The 20341-nt window shown below is 49.2% G+C and overlaps 1 protein-coding gene across 15 annotated transcripts in view; it reads left to right on the forward strand.

The window, feature by feature from the left end:
- COBL (cordon-bleu WH2 repeat protein) overlaps positions 1 to 20341 on the forward strand; it is a 261943-nt gene that overhangs the window by 14768 nt on the left and 226834 nt on the right. Inside the window, exon 1 of one of the 15 annotated variants that reach the window (XM_067042936.1) lies at positions 19495 to 19544. The exons of the other annotated variants lie outside the window; for them this stretch is intronic. Coding sequence (XP_066899037.1) covers positions 19537 to 19544 — 8 coding nt within the window. The 5' untranslated portion in view covers positions 19495 to 19536. Of the gene's footprint in view, positions 1 to 19494; positions 19545 to 20341 lie in introns of those variants that run through there. 15 annotated transcript variants of the gene reach the window in all.

Below are 20341 nucleotides of genomic sequence, written 5' to 3' on the forward strand. Positions count from 1 at the left end.
TTAACTTGAGATAAATAGGTGTTCAACCATATTTGTTGTTTGGACGAACTTCCTCTTGACTCTATTTTTTTTTTGCTACAGGAAAGTAATGGTAATTGGCAGGTCAGACCTGCCTCTGTGTCTGCTGTTCCTGCAGCCCGGGGTGGGGGGTGCCCCCCACCCCTTCTCACTGCCCACTGGGCCCTCCCTGTGTACACAACAGCAGACGTGCACCTTGACCTCCCCTGTTGGCTTTGGGTGACGGGCTTTCCAGTCCTGTCTCCAGATTCTATAAAAGGGCATAAAAAGCTTTTACATCTCTGCTCCCTGCAAAAGAAGGTAAAAGCCTAAACCTGAAATTATGGTCCATTGTGTTAACTTTGTAATGAGGCTTGGGAAAACATCCACTTATGACTGTAGTTTCAAACTGCTCTCGTTTGTGAAGTACAGGGTTGTATCACAACAGTGGAAACAATAGCTTAGTTCGAAGAATGCAGCCTCTGAGTGGTGTATTGTTGTCATAGGTTCAGCCTTGCATTGGGAACGTCGGAGCGAGTGATTAGGCACATGCCAGAAAATGAGTCACCGCGGTGGCCTCAGCTGTCTGTGACCCACTCCAACGGACAGCCGCGCTCTGGCTCCTGTGTCAGGTCTTCACTTAAAATAGTAGTAAAAACAGTAGCAGCAGTTCATGACCGGTGAACTGGAGTGAAAATGAACTCAGTTAGGTCCCTAGTTCTGAAAGCACGGTAATCGCCAGAATCGGGGCTCCTCAGGAAAAAAAAAGAATGGTCTTCTCGTTTCGCGTTCGCAGTAGAACATCTTAGAGTAGCATTTCTCATCCCAGTTGACGGCCGGAAACCACGGCATCCTTGCTTTATTTATATAACCCCTCCTCGTTTATCATGCTGGCGGCGAGGCCAGGTCTTGGCCCTTCTACGTAGCAAACTGCCCACAATTGTTTCCTAAACGTCTCTGAGTACAGACAGGAGGACTCAGAGGGGACCAGGCCAAGCCAAGACATTGGAGAGCAGCTAAAACCAACATAAAGGAAGGTCTTGCAGCCCTGACTGCAGGAGGGCCCCTGTTTGAAGCCAGGAGGTGAGGGAGAGCCGGTCAGATTTGGAGCTGGGTGGAGGAGTGGATCAAGTACGTCTGGGTGGTGGAAGATGAGGGCCGTGGGCCAGGGGAGGGGCTGCCAGGAGTGAGTGAGGGGCCCCTTCCCACCCCCACGGGGCTCCCTGGCAGGCGGACACACCCCGGAGGACGGAGGCAACGCTGAGGATGGTGCTCCGAGATGCCTGAACCACGGCTTGGGACCGCAGCGTGCGGCCTGCGGGGCCAGCCCGGGGGTCTGGACTTCATCTTGAAGAACTGGGGGATCGGTCAAAGGGATTTGAGAAGGAGGAGCTCCACCCCCACGGACAGAGCCTGTTCTTAGAAGGTTCCACCGAGGCCAGCATGGCGGAGAAGCCAGCGAGGAAAGGGGAGCGTCTGGGAACTGGCTGGGTCAGCCAGAGGGACCACGGACCCGGCCGGGGGACCAGGTTGACCTCGCCTCCAGCCCTGTGAGTGGAAAGGAAGGCTCGACTCTGGGTGCCCCGGGCTCCGGGTGGCGAGGCTCTGAACCCCGAGACCTGGGGCGCCGGACCTGGGCGGAGGCGGCAGAGCTGGGCAGAAAGTCTCTCACTCACTCACTCGCTCAGATGCTGGCATCGCCTGTGGGTGAGGCTGGAGGGTGGGGGCCGCATGGAGAGAGTGACAACGGCCCAGGGAGGGCACGGGCGGTGGGGCGCTTACCAGGCGCCGTTTGCAGTGCCGCTGTCTGTCACCCCACTTCATCCCTCCAACAGCCTGGAAGAGGGGCTGCTCTTTCCCCCAGATTTCATGAGGAAGGTGAGACACAGAGAGGTTAAGGAGTGTGGCCAGCTAGGTGGCACGGGTAACCCAGATCTGAACCCAGGGACACAGGGCCTAGTGCAGTTCTTTACCCCGCAGCGCACGGTTCAGATATTTGTGGAAAGGTCGCTCCGGGCCCTGAAGAAAGTTCTAGGTCTCAGGGGAAGGTGTGGGGCGGTTTCCTAAGAAGTGTGAGCAGCTGGGGGATGTCAGGTCCCCTAAGATGCAGGTGCTTCAGGAGAAAGGGAGCCTGGGCCCAGGGTGGGCTGGAGCCAGGGCCTCTGGGGGTGCTGTGCTGGCAGTTTGTCACTTCAGTTCATTTGCAGGGCCTCTGGGGGAAGGCGCGCACCCGTTTCATCCTTGAGGCAGCGGCCCCGGCCTGCCTCCCGCCTCACACAGGTGGTGGTAACGGGATTCGGGGAGTCAGGCCCAGGCCCGCCGAGCACGTGCTGCTCCGTCTTGCTTAGCATCAGGACCGGGCCAGCGTGTCAGCTGTCTGTGCTTCAGTATCCACGACTTTTAAGTCTGACTCGAAGGCACACGTTAACACTTGGAATAACAAAGTGAGAAAGAAAGCAAGGCCAGTGAACCGGGGCTTGAGGGCCGGAGATACATATCCTGTGTTTGCAGCAGGCCTGAGGCCTGTGCTGCTCAGACGCCAGTGCTTCTCAGACAGGTCCGTGGAGGACCTGTCTGCAGTGAGGTAAGTCTGCAGCCAAGATGGTGTCCAGAAGCTCTCCCGGCAGTTTGACCTGCTGGGACATCGCAGAAGTGGCCTGGCCAAACCTGGCCACAGACCGGCAGCTCTGGTCTGTGGTTGTGGTGGGAGGGTACCTGCGGGCTTTCTGTGCATGTGTCGTTTATCCCTCTCAGTAGACACGTACATAGGTGCCTTTATTGCCATCTTTTCGGGGACGAGCGCACTGAATCCCAGAGAGGTTAGCCCACCTGCTCAGGGTTACAGACCCCAGGCCCATGGCCAGGAAGCAACGCGATGTCCCCTCCCTGGGCACTCTCAGCTGTGGACATGTTCTGTCATTCTCAGAGCAGGACTCTGCCAGCCTCCTGCTGTCCCCACCCCGTCACCCCACCCCACATCAGCAGGGCCCAGGCCCATATGGTGGTGCTCCTTGAAACCCTGCGGCTGGGTTGGAGAGGTTCCAGGCATGCTGCTGGCCAGTCCCCCCTGGAACCTGGGCCCATGGGCAGGGGCGTTACTCCTCCTGCACCCAGTTGGAAACTTGTGACCTTAGGAAGAAAGAGAGAGAGGAGGAAATCAGCCAAATCTGAACTCCTGTAATCCTCACGGAGTTACCTCTTTCCTGCCTCACTGCATTGTCAAGGCTAGGGATTTGCAAAAGTTCTTTGGAATACAGGACTTTCTTAACTGCCAACCCTGCCGCCCGCCCCCCACCCCCAGCCCCCAGGCAGCCGGGCTCCTGGCTCGATCAGTGGGTTTGGAGGGAGCTCCCAGGTGGCTGGGGTGTCCAATCCATCTCAACGTCCACCCTCCCATCCAGTCTGAAAGTGAGTCAGTCCCCTGAATTAAGCTCTCAAGGAGCTAAAGTTTTGTTTAGTCTGAAAGAACCACATACATTAGTGCACAGTTGTTCTAATTGTTGTTAGGTAATTTCCTCTTTAGAGGCCTTTCTGTCTACGTTTCAATACACTTCACGTGGTTTAACCCAGTTGCCTTGGAAAACGCCAGTCGAGCCCAGGTTGCAGGCAAGCGCTCCTGCTATACTTAGCCTCTAGCTGCGTGCCATCCACGTCGCAGCGTGGAAATGGTGATAAAGCCTTCACAGGCCTCCCCCATGAAACAGAAGGCTCTGTAAAATACGTGTGGGGTCACTTATCTAGTTGTTTTCCTGCAGAATTACTTGTCTGAAACATCAATTGTTGATCAAAAAAGACATGAAATATTTAAATGGCGTAAAAAGATTCTTTGGTACAAAACCAAAAACGAAGTAAGGACAAGCTTCATTTAAAAATTCTTTTTCGGGCTTCCCTGGTGGCGCAGTGGTTGGGAGTCCGCCTGCCGATGCGGGGGACACGGGTTCGTGCCCCGGTCCGGGAGGATCCCACGTGCCGCGGAGCGGCTGGGCCCGTGAGCCGTGGCCGCTGAGCCTGCGCGTCCGGAGCCTGCGCTCCGCAACGGGAGAGGCCACAGCAGTGAGAGGCCCGCATACCGCAAAAAAAAAAAAAAAAAAAAAAAAAAAACCTTAAAAATTCTTTTTCATCAAACATCTTTTTTTTTTTTTTTTGCGGTATGCGGGCCTCTCACTGCTGTGGCCTCTCCCGTTGCGGAGCGCAGGCTCCGGACGCGCAGGCTCAGCGGCCACGGCTCACGGGCCCAGCCGCTCCGCGGCACGTGGGATCCTCCCGGACCGGGGCACGAACCCGTGTCCCCCGCATCGGCAGGCGGACTCCCAACCACTGCGCCACCAGGGAGGCCCCATCAAACATCTTTTTAATCAAACATCTTCCAGCATCTTAGGACAAACTCTTCTTCTTGTTGATTGAAGAAAAACGTAAGACCTAAAAGTTGTGAGTTACATTTTATTCGGGGATCGTACAGAGGACTATAGCCCAGGAGACAGCCTCTCAGTTGGCTCTGAGGAAGTGCTCCAAAGAGAAGACAGGATATATTGGAGCTTTTGCTGGGAAAATAAAAACATGTAGTCAAACATCAACAGACTAATGGCTAATCACAAAAAACAGACATCTTGAGTTAATGATTTTAGTGTTTTTCCATGTATGGGAAGATGCAAGAGTTTGGGCTCATTGAAATTATCCCTTAGATTCACATCTTTACTATCTAGGAGCCAGTATCCTGTTTTTCTCCATCCTGAATCCCCTCGGGCTGGACCATGGGGGCTGCTGCAGGGCCCTGATGCCCGTGGAACTGGGATGGCAGACAGCATTCCCTGCCCACACACTGGGTGAAACTCACACATGTATGATCGACTCTGTTAAGTGTGTGTTCTGTTTCCCTCCCTACAATGGGTGTTTAAAATGAAATGGTCCATTGTTACTGATAGAGGACCTTTTTAAAGATTTATTCATTTAATCAGCTATGATTTTGTAAGAACAAGAATTCATGAGAACTCATTCATCCATGGGCTGGCGTCTTGGGTGTGGACAGGTTGGCCCTGACCTGACAGAGCCCACAGAGTAGAAGGAAGGACAGGTCTCTAAACGAGTCATGCTGACAAACGCTGTGACAGGGGTGTGTGCGTACAGAGTGCTGCAGGAACACCCAGAAAAGAAGGATCTCTGCCCCGCTTGTAGGGCGGGGCAGAGATCAGGCAGGTTGATTTTTATGAAAGGCCTTCTCAGAAAATGGTTCTGCTGAAGCAGTTCTTAAATATAACATGCCTCTAGACACATCAGCAGCCAGGAGGGAGGAGCTGTAAATATCACACCAAGATTAGTTCACGTAAGTAGACACCCAGAGGTTTATTCAATGGGGAGTTCTCTGTTTCTAACCATCAAAAAGGAGGATAAAGTGGGGGTGGAGCAGTGCAGACATCTGGGAGGCTGTCAGGACTGGACACTCTTCAGAAAAGTCAACACCGGCATCGAGGACATCAGTGTGAATTGCAAATTATCTGGCTTTGGTGGTCGTCCAAGCGGCCCTGCAGGAAGCACGTGGCATGTGGTAGCTGAGGGGGGGACTCTGACCTGAGGACCCCAGGAGTGTGCCAGGCACCTCGCCTCCAAGCTGTCATGTTTGTTTTCCTGGCTGGGCCCTGACCTTGCCCAGAAACCCCCGGCAGTCACGTGGTGACAGGGCAGCCCCGTGTCAGGGCCGCCTGCAAGGGCGCGCGCTCATCACGGCATCTCTCTGGTCCCATTTACTTGGGGCTGTATTGTTTTTTTTTTTAAAGGGACAATTTTGATAACTTTAATTGAATAAGTGATACAGGTGAAGCTTAATTCTACAGAAATTGAGCACAGACCACGTGCAAGGACAGTGCCAGGTCTGCAGGGGATACAAGAGTATGCATATATCCTGGGCTAGTAAGATCAGATACCGAAAAAATAGCAAACCTTTATTTAGACAAAGTTAGGACTAAGGTAGATCCTCACTGATGGAAAACGTAGGCAGATTGCTTCAGGGGGAGGAGGTGTATTTTATATGCTGAGAACACTGTCCTGACCTCAGACCCTGAACTCAGTAGGGAGTAACTAGCGCTGTTGCCAGTGGCCTTCTGGACCTCAGTTATGAATGATCTCACTCACGCTATTCTTCTCAGTATTTTGAAGGTGAGGTTCTTTTTCGGGAATTTATTCTTTTTTCCTGTGTGCGGTTGAGAAGAGGTACGGAGTTTTATAACTACTGGTTGAGGTATATTTATGTACAATCAACTACATGTAATTAAAGCGTATGGTTTGATGAATTTTGGTATATGTTTACACCCTGGAAAACCATCACCACAATCCAGATGCAGGGTTTTTCTATCGCTTTCAAAAGTTTTCTTCTGCCTCTTTTCAACCCATCTCTCCCTCTACCCGTCCCTGGTCGGCTTTCTGTCACTATAGGTTAGTTTGCATTTTCTAGAATCTTCTTTACATGGCACTGAGTGGTACATGCTCTTTTTTGTCTAGTTTTTTCACCCAGCATAATGGTTTTGATGTTCATTTATATCTTGGTATTTCTGTGGTTTGTTCCTCTGTTGACAGAAGGGTTGTTTCCACTTATTAATTGGGGACAATTTGCATGTCCGTTCTCCTGTTGATGGAAATTTGGGTTGTTTCCAAGTTTTGGCCACTACAGATAAAGCTGCTGTGAGCATTCATTTATGGTCTTGGTGTGGACATAGGTCCCTTTTCTCTTGAGTAACTACCTAGGGGTGGAATGGCTGGGTTGAGCGGTTACCATTTAAGAAGCCCCCAGCTGTTTTCCAAGCTGCTGAACTGTTCTGCGTTCCACCAGCAGTGGAGGAGAATTACAGTCGCCGGGTCCATCTTCAGTTTTCACCGTTCTAGTGTGTGCGAAGTTCATTAAATTTTAAATGTAAATTGTTTCCTGGGAGCATCAAATGTGTTAGCAGCTATTTTCTTCAGTAATTGTCTCAACTCAGCGGGAAATGGAATCCAGCCAGCCAGCATCACTAGCCTCACCTGCAGGGGTGCCCTGGGCCTGGGGTACGAGGCATCCCTGTGGGATCCAGGCCCTCTTTACGGGGGTGCAGGTGGGGTGGCTTGCAGGGAGTGGGACTCGTTGGCCCTGAGCAAACCACAGGGTGCTGGGAAGTAGCTGAATAACGCTCTCCTAGCTTCTGATTCAGCAGTGTTTTCACACGATCATCGTTCCCTGTAAAATAGTATCCACCTTAAAAATAGAAAAAGGGAATTTTAGAATAGATCACTTTTCAGGGCACTGCCCTAAATTCAGTAATGAACAGCAATCGATTTGAAGATTCAGCTAATTCCATTCAGTGGATGACTTGGAATGCCCCCAATGGAGTATTTCTCCTTTTAAAAAACATGATCGCAGATTTCAAACGTACGTGAAAAGTAGAGAACAGCATAAGGGGTGGGCGCAGGGCGTGGGGCTATACTCAGGTGCCCATTTGTGCCCATTACCGTGCTTTAAAAGTTTTAAACTTCTGTATTATTTGGCTCGATTGTTTTATGGGTAAGGCCCTCACGCTGTCCTTTCGTCCTTTCGTCTGCAAATCCTTCTGCAGGCATCACTGGCTGGTAGGTTGACTTGCTCATGGCCATTACCTCATGATCACGTCTAACAAAACTAACAGTAATCCCCTACTAGCCGTGAATTTCCGGTCCTTACCTCACCTGCCCAGATTGTCTTCAGGGTAACTTGGAACAGTTACCAAAGTGATTCTTAAGCTGAGCCTACCGGTTAGGACAACAGGTCAGACAGTTCGGCTGCAGCCAGGTTCATTCTAGCTCCTCTCCCCTGGTTCCTTCAGGGCAGCACCTTCCTGTCCTTCCGGCCTCTTCGTGTCCCTCCAGCTCCCTCTGTGTGTCAGGGCCGCAGCCTTGCAGCTGTCGTCAGGCCGGTATGTGCTGTGTGCCCACCTGTGCAGGTGAGGGGCCCCGGCCTGGCAGAGACCGGCAAGGGGTGGCGGACCACGTGCCCCAGGGCGCGTGGACGGGGAGGCCGGCTGTTCACGTGGCCCGAGGGGTGCGGGACGGCTGAACGGGAGCTGCCAGGCGTCTTCGGGGAAGTGTGGCTCAGCATTCGGTGTTAGCGTTTGAATCACTTCATCTGCGAGATGGGGGGGAGCCGAGGTTTCCAGGGAAGAAGTAGTAGGGACGGCTGGACACCCAGGGCTGGGACGTCTGACCCGTCACCTGGGAGCCTGAGAAAAGGTGACGCCCATGCTTCCAGGACGTGGGGTGTGCTGGCTGCTGGGCTGAGACGGGCTGGGAGGACAGGCCACAGGTCACTCTGTGACCGACGCCCACCCGCGGTCTTCTCTAGCCGACGGCCCGAGCTGGGCCCTCTCGGGTTTCAGGGATGCATGATTCCGTTTATTTTCTCTTTTTTAAACTTAATTACGTGGAACTCAGATTATTGATTTGAGACATTTCTTTTCTAAAATAAGCATTTTGTACTATAATACATTTTTTTTTCTGAGCACTTCCTTGTTATCATCCCATCGATTTTAATTTATTTATTCATTTACGTTCAAGTCCTTGAAACTTCCTTTTTATCCCATGGATTATTTAGAAGTATATTATTTATAATACAAGCAGTTTCCAAGTGCTTAGAAATGTTATGGTTACCTTTCTGTTAATTGATTTCTAGTCAGATTCCAGTATGGTTAGAGAACGTATTTTTATATGCCTTCAATTCTTTTTGCATCTGGTGAGGTCTGTTTTGTGACCCAGGAGATGTTTTATCTTGGTGCGTGTTCTGTGTGCCCTAGACAGCTGTTTTCTGCTACAGTTGAATGCAGTTGTAGAAATGTCAGTTGGGTCTGGTTGGTTGACAGTGTCGTTCAGTTCTTCTGTATCCTGTTGACTGTGTATTAGTTATATTGATCACTAAGAGAGGACTGTTGTCTCAAAATTTAGCTGTGGATTTGTCTATCTCTCTGATGTGTTTGGTTAGTTTTTGTTTCATGTATTTCAAAGCATCTTTGTTTGGTGCAGTGAAGTTTAGGACTATTATGTCTTCTGACGAATTGATCCCTTTATTATTATGTAATATTCCTTTTTATCCCTAGTCATTTTCTTGAATTTTCTGGCATATTATCTCTACCTCATATTGACAACCCTTCCAGCTTTTTTTTTGGTTAACATTTGCATGGTATATTTTTTCCATAATTCTACTTTAACTACCTATTTCATTATATTTAAAGTAAGTTTCTTGAAGATAGTATATATTTGAATAATCCATCTTTCAGTTGAAGTGTTTAGCCATTCACATTAAATCATAATATCAAACCATTAAATTCCATTAAACTATTTATGTGAATGAAAAACATTGATCTGTAGTTTTTATTGATTTTCAAAAAAATTTAGGTCAACAATTTAGTTATTTTTTTTTCTTTCTTGCCTGTTTTGCATTCCTATTTCCCCTTTCCTGACTTCTTTTGAGTTATTTTCATTTAATCTGAAGAACTTACTTTAGCCATTTTTTTAGACCAGTTCTGCTGGCAGTGAATTCTCTTTGCCTTCATTTGAGAATGTCTTTATTTCACCTTCATGCGAGAAGCATATGTTTGCTAGATATAGACATCTGGGCTTATAATTCTTTTCTTTAGGTACTTTAAGGCGCTTTCCCCCACTTCTTTCTACCTATTTTAGTTTCTGTAGTTGTTCAAATCATTCTCATATAAGAAATGAGGATCTATCTTGTTCTCACGATTTTTTTCCTTATCCTTAGTTTTGAATAGTTTGGTTATAACATCCTCGTGGGTAGCTTTGTTTATATTTGTCCTGTATGGGGTTTACTGAACTTCTTGAATCTGTAGGCTATGTCTTTTTACCAAATTTGGGGAGTTTTCTGCCATTATTTCTTGAAATATTTTCTTCTGCAATGCATTCTTTTTTTTTTTTTTTTTTTTTTTTTTTTTGCGGTATGCGGGCCTCTCACTGTTGTGGCCTCTCCCGCCGCGGAGCACAGGCTCCGGACGCGCAGGCGCAGCGGCCATGGTTCACGGGCCCAGCCGCTCCGCGGCATGTGGGATCCTCCCGGACCGGGGCACGAACCCGCGTCCCCTGCATCGGCAGGCGGACTCGCAACCACTGCGCCACCAGGGAAGCCCTGCAATGCATTCTTTCTTCTCTCCTCCTAGGAGTCTCTTGACATGCATATTAGACCTTTTGGTGTTGTCTAATTGGTTCCTGAGTCTGTGTGTACTTTTTGTCAATCATTTCTCTTTATGTTACTCAGATTGGAGAATTTATATGGACAGATACTCAAAATCAGTGAATCTGCTATTGAGCCCATCCAAGGTGTTTTTAATTTCAGTTATTGTATTTTCATATCTAAAATTTCCTTTTGGTTTTCTTTGTATCTTCTGTTCCTTTGCTGCGACGTCCCGTGTTTCCGTTGATTTCAAGTGTATTTGCTCTTACTTCTTGGAGTGCTTTTATAACGTTTGCTGTGAAACGGCTCCACTCTACGGATCGTCTTGCCGTGGCGTCTGATGCTTGCCTTTCCCCATGAGATCTGAGATGAGTAAATTTGGATAGACCTGTTGAATATTATGTTATGATATTCTGGCTTTTATTTAAGTCTTCTGAGAATGTTGATATTTCTGTTTCATCAGGCAGTTGACTCGGTTGAGTTCAGTGTAAATTTCTGCCCAGCTTCCCGTGGTTATCGTTTCAGTGTCAGTTCTGCTTACCAAGCCTTAACGATGCTTTCAGACCTTCCCCGAGTCTGTGCCGCCAGTGGCCGGTCTGGGACCCGGGGGACGGTCTGTCTTACAGTCCAGTTCTCAAAGGCTGTGATTGCTGCTAAGGGTCAGACCCACGTCGGCGCGGTTCGGAGATGCCACGGGGAGTTCATATGACTTCATGGAGTTTCGTGAGCTCCTCCTTTGCTGCAGTCTCCCCAGGGCTGTCTGCTTCTTTGGGCTTCCCCTTTTGGGGCTCCAGCCAGAGAACTGGGGCTTTCTTTACCCGCATCGGAGGTGCACTTCCTGGGACTGCCCGCTTCTGGAGCAAAGCAGCAGAAGAACCGAGAGTGGGAAAAGCAGGAGGGTTTATTCTACCCTCTTAGAAGCACAGCTTGTCAGAGCTCCAGGGTCCTTTGGCCGCCACTGTGCCAGCAGCCCTGCCACCACGAGACTGCTTGGGACTGGGCTCACGGGAGCAGGGGTGAGCGTACAGGGGCCGCCCCCCTTCTCTCTGAGCACTAGGGCCCCCTCGCCTGCACTTGGAGGAGGCATGTCCATGCCTTTGCCCTCTGGAGCGTTCATGCTGCCTTGAGTCAGGACTGGAAAAAATGGTGAACTTAGGCACCAGTTTGGTGGTATTGTGAATTCCAGTCTTCATCCCCAGTTCGCCTTTTACAGTTTACTTTTCAGAGTTCTCAAATTGCTGCCCCATGCCTTCCGGCCAGGTGTTACAGCTGCACTGAGTGGGAGAGACAGGGCATAGAGTGTGTATTCCTTCGGAAACATTTCCTTCTTCTTTTTTTTTTTTTTTGCGGTACGCGGGCCTCTCACTGTTATGGCCTCTCCCGTTGCGGAGCACAGGCTCCGGACGCGCAGGCTCAGCGGCCATGGCTCACGGGCCCAGACACCCGGCGGCACGTGGGATCTTCCCGGACCCGGGCACGAACCCGCGTCCCCTGCAGCGGCAGGCGGACTCTCAACCACTGCGCCACCAGGGAAGCCCTTTCCTTCTTCTTTTAAAATTTATGTGCCTGGTACATCCAGACAGTGTAATCCTATTCAGCACTAAAAGGAAATGAGCTATGAGGCCATGAAAAGACATGGAAGAATCTTACATGCATTACTAAGTGAAAGAAGTTAATTTGAAAAGGCTATACACACTGTATGATGCTAAACATGTGACGTTCTGGAAAAGACAAAACTATGGGGAAAATGGAAAGCTCAGTGGTTGCCTAGTTTAGGGAGTCGGGGAGGAGAGGAGGGATGGAGCACAAAGGATTTTAGTGCAGTGTCACCCCTCTGTGTGATACTACAGCAGTGGCTACGTCATTATACATTCGTCTACACCCGTAAAATCTGTAACACCAAGAGTGAACCCTAGTGTAGACTAGGGTTTCTCAGTGATAACGATGCTAATGCAAGTTCATGGGTTATAACAAAGGTACCACCCTGCTGCGGGCCGTTGATAGTGGGGGAGACTAGGCATGTGTGGAGACAGGGTTACTTGGGAAATCTCTGTACCTTCTGCCGGATTTTGCTGCGGAACTAAAAATAGAGTCTGTTGAAAAAGTCACGTGTCAAAGCATCTCCTATCAAAATAAGAATTGTAGGGCCTAGTAAATATAGTTGAAATTTCAGGCAGTTTATTTGAAAACAGAGAGGAAAGAAAATTATCAAAGAAAGTATAATGCACCCTTGGAAGTACACCCAGTAATGCCACACGTTTCATTTCGTTTTCTGTAGTTAGGGCATGGCTGTTCATTCGTTTCTCCCGTACGGTTTCTGGGCTCTATCCCTGATTAGAATTACCTGGGTTTTAGTTAGTAATTTTTAAAACACTAAAACTTTATGATTTCACTAAGAATGTAAAACGTGTGCAATGCCTTTCACGTAAATCACTGGGATTTTTAAAAAGCTGAGCCCTATGATCATTAGCCTCTGGGAGCTGGGCTGGTACGCAGGGTGGGGTCTGCTGGTAACCTGAGAGTGACAACAGCTGTAACCATTGCTCCCAGGCCCGCGTGTCTGGGAAAGGAGTGTTCCCGCAGGCGGCCTGCTGCCTGGGCGCAGGGCTTGGTGCAGGGAAGCCTATGAAGAGTCAGCAGCCCAAACGGCGCTGAAATCGGCAAGGAAAAACACATCCTCTGTGGAGGCATCCTCCCTCCCACCCCCAGTTCTACAGATTAGAGCTATCGTTTTATTATTTTCGTGGTCACTCGGCTTTTGGAAGAGGAGTGCTTGGAAGAGACTGACTGATCCGTGCTCCCTGGCTTCGGTGTCTGGAATCACGGACCCGTCTAAATATAGCAACCGTTGTCTCCTGTGGAGCTGAAGGAGGGGATGGGTGGCCATAAATGGGAGTGCTCTCCCTGGGGCTGGTTCTCAGGTCGGCTAAGCTCCGGATCAAGTTCACTCTGTTCAGAGAGAGAGAGAGAGAGAGAGAGTTTCTGTGAATGTGGAGCTTCTAAATTTATTTATCATTTGATACAGGTATTTACGTGCTAGTGTTTGCGGCCACTGTGTTTTTGGTCCAGAGATAGTCGTCCCCAGGGGCCGCGCTTCTTGTTTTGTACATGCCTAGCATGTAGGTGCAGGAAAGGAGGCCGGTAAATAACATGAAACTGATCTGCTCTGGTGTGTGGCCAGGAGTTCAAAAAGCATGTGGAGAAGGGAGATGGCCCATCCGGGATCCTCTCCTGATGGCTTCCTACGTGGCAGCTCTGTGCTGCGTGTGTTTGCAGGACATGACCACACTGAGTTCTTGTGGCCGCCCGGGAGGGTGGCCTTGTTGTCACCTGCGTTTGATGGCACAGGAACTGCAGTGCAGAAAGAATGATGCCTCCTCTCTCTGTCCATCCGTCCATCCGTCCATCCACGTGTCCGTTGTCTGTCTGTCCGTCTGTTTATATCCACATAGGTCCCCAGAGGCAAATTAGGATCACAGAAACTTTTTTTGAAATTAAGGATGACTGACCCATAGGGAGAACAAAAGACTATATAGAGAGTAAAAAAAAAAATCATTACGTTTTTTTATCCAGAGAGAAAAATTTAAAAATACTGTTTACTCATTATACTTCTAAAATTTAGAAAGTGACCATAACTGTTATTTGAGAAGAAAATAACACATTATTATAAAGTTTCTCAAACTCTTTGTAAATGTTGATATATCTTATACATCCTAAATAATAAAAGATACGCTCTAACTCCTTTTGGAACTGAGTTCTCTATTGGGTAGGCGGGGAGGGAGCAGGAAGGAGAAAGAAAGAAAGAGGGTCGGTCTGTGGAAGGCAGGAAGAGGAGTAGAGGATGCTGGAGAAACACAGAGAAGCAGAGACAGAAAAACCAGGGGCCAAGAGACGGGGTGCGGGGGGGCGGAGGGCGGGGTGTTGGAGAGACTGAGATAGGAGGGGCGGGTGCTGGCTCTGTGCTGGCTGAAGGATCAGATGGAAATTACCCCCAGTATCCTTGGGCGGTTCGTTAGTCCTCTCTCCATTTTCTACCAGTATATTTTTTAATTGGTTATTTTGGAAGGATGTCAAGTTTACAGGAAAGTTGCACACAGGCTTCCACTGGCCGCAGGGCTGACTGCCAGCCCTGACACCCAGAGGCTGGTTTCCAGAACCGTCCATAGATGGACGGACGTACTTACCCCTTTAATGCCCTGCATATGACCCACTCCCTCCCCACGCCAGCTGCCTCCTTGGCCATCTAATTCAGTACCTTTTCAAGAAAATAAAAGCAAGGGAAGGAAGGGAAGAGCACCTTTTAAAAAGTCTTATTTTCCAGTGAAACGACGAAGGTTGCACACATCAAGGAAGGTTCAAGAGATTTTAGAAATTTACTTTGGGACTTCAGAGTTTTAGTGGGTAGAGACTTTACATCGAAATAAACATTCTGTTTCCATAATTTGAAAAAGAACAGCTTTACTGAGGCCTAATTTACATGCCATACAGTTCTGTGGATTGTTTATTCACAGAACATTTATTTCTGTGAATTGTTGCTGTGCGAGAAGCCCCAGCGGTTTCAGGCGGAGACACGACTTTGATGAGCTCAGTTACTGGCTCACTTCCTGCACCAGCATCCTGGCGGGGAGGGGGGAGAGGGTCCAATACGCACTCCTTGTGGGGGTCTTATTAGTGACCTTGTCCTGGGAAACGAGTCCAGGCAGGCGTGCGTGGACCTGCACGCTGCCCGCCTGCGGACGGTGAACCTGGCCAGCGAGGTGCGAAGGCCCATCTGCGGACTTCAGGTGCAGTCGCACACCCTTCAGGCTGTGGGCAGGGGTCGCGGCCTTTCTCAGGCTGAGTGACTGGCCCAGACCTTCGCAAGCACAGACCTGGCAGTTTTTGACTCAGTGCAACGTTCGCTTGGACCAGAGCATCCATGGTTGTCATTGCAGCAGGGAAGCCTCACCCAGGGGTCCCCATCCTGCCGGGCCTGTGGTGCCGCCCCACTGCTGCCTTTGCAGAGGTTGGTGATGGGGCCCTGCTGGAGCCAGGATGGGGGCCCTTCACCTTCGGGGCGGGGGGGGGGGCGCTGCTCAGCGCTTTTAGACGTGTCCCTGACTCAGGGGCCGCACCAGCCATTCTCCCTCCGCAGCACCCTCTCCTCCACTTTACTGTTCTCATCTGGCCCATCTTCCTCTTTACTCCTGAGTCTCCGAGGACCCCCTCTGCCCTGTGTGCTGAAGGCCACACCCTTTCTAGGGCTGGGGACCTCCACCCCTGCTCTGGGCCCAGGCACCGCAGGGAATGGTCCGCACCGTGTCCAGCCCCTGCTTCCCTGCAGCCTCACAGAAGGCGGGGGAGTGAGGCCTGAGGCGAAAGGGCAGGGCCCCCCCCCTCCCACCTGGGACCCCCTTCCCGCAGGTGCCCTTTCCCGTGGGCACTGCTGCGGGGGACACTCCAGCCTTGCCTAGCACAGTGACCCGCGTGAGTAAAGGCCATCTTCGCACAGGTTTGAATGCGCTGCTCCCGGCTGTTGGCTGTCCAGCCCAGATCCCGAGTTCGAATTCAGACGGATTCCATGGAATTCCCGCTTTCTTGTCGCCAAAACGAGGCGCCGTCCCAGAGTCTGAGTGCACGTCCTCCATCATGAGCTTCATTCACTCTGTGAGCCGCTGGGCATTTGCTTCTCCGCAGGACACTTCCTCCTGTGTTTATCCCAGTGTCTTATTTGTAGAAACAAAGAGCGTTTCCTAGGAAAAGGAAGGGAGCTTACTGCCGTGGAAGAGTACATAAGATGATAAGGGCTTCTTTGTTAAAACAGAGACACCCATACATCCCTCTGCTGTGGGGAGGGGACAGACGGAGAGGAAAAAGAAAATACAGCTGGGGGCCGGGGGCACGTTGGGCTCCAGGAGGTCATCAGGGTCCACGAACGTTCTCGGAGGACAAGGAGACAGTTGCTTCTATTTTCCACGGTGAGGTGACAGCTGGAATTTCTAACCGCTGGACGCCTGTTTTTGAATAACTTTGTCCTGGCCCGGGGTTGGAGTGGTGGGGGGCGACGCCTGCGGGGCTGGGGGGAGGGAGGCATGCAGAATTCAGGGAGCTCCCAGCGGACCAGGTGCGTCGCAGCTGGACAAGGGCCCCCTCCCAAAGGCACTTGGGTCCCAGCAGCCTGGGCCCCTGGAGTTTTGCAGGTTTCCCACGTGACTCCCATGGGCCCCTCTGCCTGTGCCCCTGCATCTCCCAGGGTCTCTGCTTGCCAATCTACTCCTGGATGGTGGGGAACTGGTTTGTTTTTCTCTGACCTTTCCTCGAGAAGAGGCTCGACTCCGTTTCTCTGGTGGAGCCTCCCTCCCCAGCCCTCCCTCCCCACAGATCTGCTCTGCAAAGTGGGGAGGCCAATGGATGTGGGAGCCCCACGGGCCAGGACCCCGGGGGGGGGCAGCCCAGTCCTGTTGGATGTGGCTCCGTCATATAGATCTGGAAGTGGGGGGAGGTCCCCCGACAGTCTAAAAATTCTCATGGTGCAAAGGGAGTCCTGTACCTAGATGTTGAGAATGACCTTTAGCTTCACACCGTGTTACTGCAGAGGCAAATAAACAGAGTTGATACAAAAGCAGCCTTGTTCTGGCGTCTCCCGGATGTGCCACCAGGCCTTTCCTGCAGCTGGGAGTGGCCTGGGTCCTGGGGTGGACCTGCCTCCGGGGCTGAGGACTGACAGCGCCCAGTTGCTGTTGTCAATGAAAAAGAACACGTTGCCGCCGTATCAGTAAACAAAGGGTGTTGCGGCCGTCAAGCCATCACATCACAGCCTCCTCCTCATCACTGAAGAGGCTCAGGTGGGGAAGAGACAAGACACTGGCCCCGGGTAGCTGAGGTGCACATCAAAGGGATGATTTCAGGGAGCCCGGACTCACGCATCTTCCCATAGATGCATAGAAAAGCGCTAAATTCCTTAACTTGTGATGTCTGGTTTTCGTTAATTAACGGTAATCTTAAAAAAGAAATTCACAACATAGGTTAGCTTTATGTGTTTTTTTGGGTTTTTTTTAGTGATTTTTAAAAAATCTAGGCCAACTTCTAATTTTTTTTTTTTACATTTCTATTGGAGTATAATTGCTTTACAATGGTGTGTTAGTTTCTGCTTTACAACAAAGTGAACCAGTTATACATACACATATGTTCCCATATCTCCTCCCTCTTGCGTCTCCCTCCCTATCCCCCCCCTCTAGGTGGTCACAGAGCACTGAGCTGATCTCCCTGTGCTATGCAGCTGCTTCCCACTAGCTATCTCTTTTACATTTGGTAGTGTATATATGTCCATGCCACTCTCTCACTTTGTCCGGGCTTACCCTTCCCCCTCCCCATATCCTCAAGTCCAAACTCTAGTAAGTCTGTGTTTTATTCCCGTCCTACCCCTAGGCTCTTCATGACATTTTTTTCTTAGATTCCATACATATGTGTTAGCATACGGTATTTGTTTTTCTTCTTCTGACTTACTTCACTCTGTATGACAGACTCCAGGTCTGTCCAGGTCTCTCCATCCACCTCACTACAAATAACTCAATTTCGTTTCTTTTTATGGCTGAGTAATATTCCATTGTATATATGTGCCACATCTTCTTTATCCATTCATCTGCTGATGGACCCTTAGGTTGCTTCTATGTCCTGGCTATGGAAGCAACGTAAGTGTCCATCAACAGATGAATGGATCTTTGATAAAGGAGGCAAGAATATACAGTGGAGAAAAGACAGCCTCTTCAATAAGTGGTGCTGGGAAAACTGGACGGGTACATGTAAAAGTATGAAATTAGAACAATCCCTAACACCATACACAAAAATAAATTCAAAATGGATTAAAGACCTAAATGTAAGGCCAGATACTATAAAACTCTTAGAGGAAAACATAGGCAGAACACTCCATGACATAAATCACAGCAAGATCCTTTTTGACCCACCTCCTAGAGAAATGGAAATAAAGACAAAAATAAACAAATGGGACCTAATGAACCTTAAAAGCTTTTGCACAGCACAGGAAGCCATAAACAAGACCAAAAGACAACCCTCAGAATGGGAGAAAGTATTTGCAAATGAAGCAACTGACAAAGGATTAATATCCAAAATTTACAAGAAGCTCATGCAGCTCAATAACAAAAAAACAAACAACCCAATCCAAAAATGGGCAGAAGACCTAAATAGACATTTCTCCAAAGAAGATATACAGATTGCCAACAAACACATGAAAGAATGCTCAACATCATTAATCATTAGAGAAATGCAAATCAAAACTACAATGAGATATCATCTCACACTGGTCAGAATGGCCATCACCAAAAAATCTAGAAACAATAAATGCTGGAGAGGGTGTGGAGAAAAGGGAACCCTCTTGCACTGCTGGTGGGAATGTAAATTGATACAGCCACTATGGAGAACAGTATGGAGGTTCCTTAAAAAACTACAAATAGAACTACCATACGACCCAGCAATCCCACTACTGGGCATATACCCTGAGAAAACCACAATTCAAAAAGAGTCATGTACCAAAATGTTCATTGCAGCTCTGTTTCCAATAGCTTTGTGTTTTGAGGTTGCTTTACAGTTGCGTCTGATTTGACTTTTGTTCCCAGAGAAGAGAATGCTGTTGTTTGTGGTGGTGTTTGCTGTGTGTCCCATAGATGCGTGCTCAGACGCAGAGGTACAGAGACGGGGCTCCCTGACTGCCAGACCAAGTTGTGCAGTTTCTTCCTCTACTGCAGGCAGTGGGGCCACTGAGACCCCTGTTAGCACCCTGCCCACCTGCTTGCCCTGTGGAGACTCCCAAAGTGCAGGCTTTGGGGGTGAAAACATCAGAAAACCGTCACCTGAGTGGATTCCTCTGGCCCTGAGCTTGAGCGTTCAGATGTGTGAGCACAATTTCACTGACGTGTAGCATCTGGAATGGAACTCTGATAAGTCTCTTTCCTGAGTGTGTTAATTGTCCGTGATCTGAATTTTCCTTTTCAAACTTCCAAATTTAAATGAATCTTTTTTTTTTCATAGCCCACGGTGGAGTGTTAGATAGCAAAACTATTTATAAATCTTATAATTTAGAATATCTTTTAGCCCTGGCTTCTCTGGAGTCAGAATCACGGAGTGGTTGAGGATGCTATCTCCGAGCGTCGGGCTGTCTGGGGCTGGACATAAACGTACCACGTCTCAGCTATGAGACCCGGGCACGTGACCGAAAGCCAAGCACAGCTCCCTTAGCTGTAGGACGGGGACAGAATTGACCCTGCTGGGAGCAGTTGTACATGAAACAGCAGGGAGTATGGGGGAACTGCAGGCCTGTGATAGTGGAAACCAGTGATCTGACCGGAGTGGGCTTATGATTCATCTCTTGAATGAATGAGTGAGTTAAAAATATGACATGTTCTAAAAATATGCATTTACATGTATGTTGCAATCTTTAGATAGAGGGTCACACCCAGAACTCATTGCTTGTGGTTTTCAGCTTCGGATTCTCTAAAATCAGCTAAGAACTTAAAAAGAATTTCGATCAAATCTGAGTGCGGGGGCTTCCCTGGTGGCGCAGTGGTGGCGAGTCTGCCTGCCGATGCAGGGGACGCGGGTTCGTGCCCCTGTCCGGGAAGGTCCCACGTGCCGCGGAGCGGCTGGGCCCGTGAGCCATGGCCGCTGAGCGCCTGCGTGTCCGGAGCCTGTGCTCCGCAACGGGAGAGGCCACAACAGTGAGAGGCCCGCGTACCGCAAAAAAAAAAAAAAAAAGAAAAAAAAGAAAAAAAAATCTGAGTGCAGTTTACAAAATGGAGGTAGATCTGCAGACATAGAAAACATACTTATGGTTACCAAAGAGGAAAGTGGGGAGGAGGGATTAATTAGGAGTTTGGGATTAGCAGATACAAACCACTATATATAAAATAGGTAAGCAACAAGATCCTACTGTAGAGCACAGGAAATTATATTGAATATCCTGTGATAAACCATAATGGAAAAGAATATGAAAAAGAATATATATATATATATGTTTTGCTGTACACCGGAAACTGACACATTATAAATCAACTTCAATGATAAGAAAGTCTGAGTGCAGAACCCTCCTGGGACTGTCACATTTTTTTTTCCTCCTTAGTCCTTAGACTTTCCGTCACCTAAGTAAACCAGACATTCATTCATTCATAGCAACTTACT

Source organism: Kogia breviceps, chromosome 9 (assembly GCF_026419965.1).
Source record: "Kogia breviceps isolate mKogBre1 chromosome 9, mKogBre1 haplotype 1, whole genome shotgun sequence".
NCBI lineage: Eukaryota > Metazoa > Chordata > Mammalia > Artiodactyla > Physeteridae > Kogia > Kogia breviceps.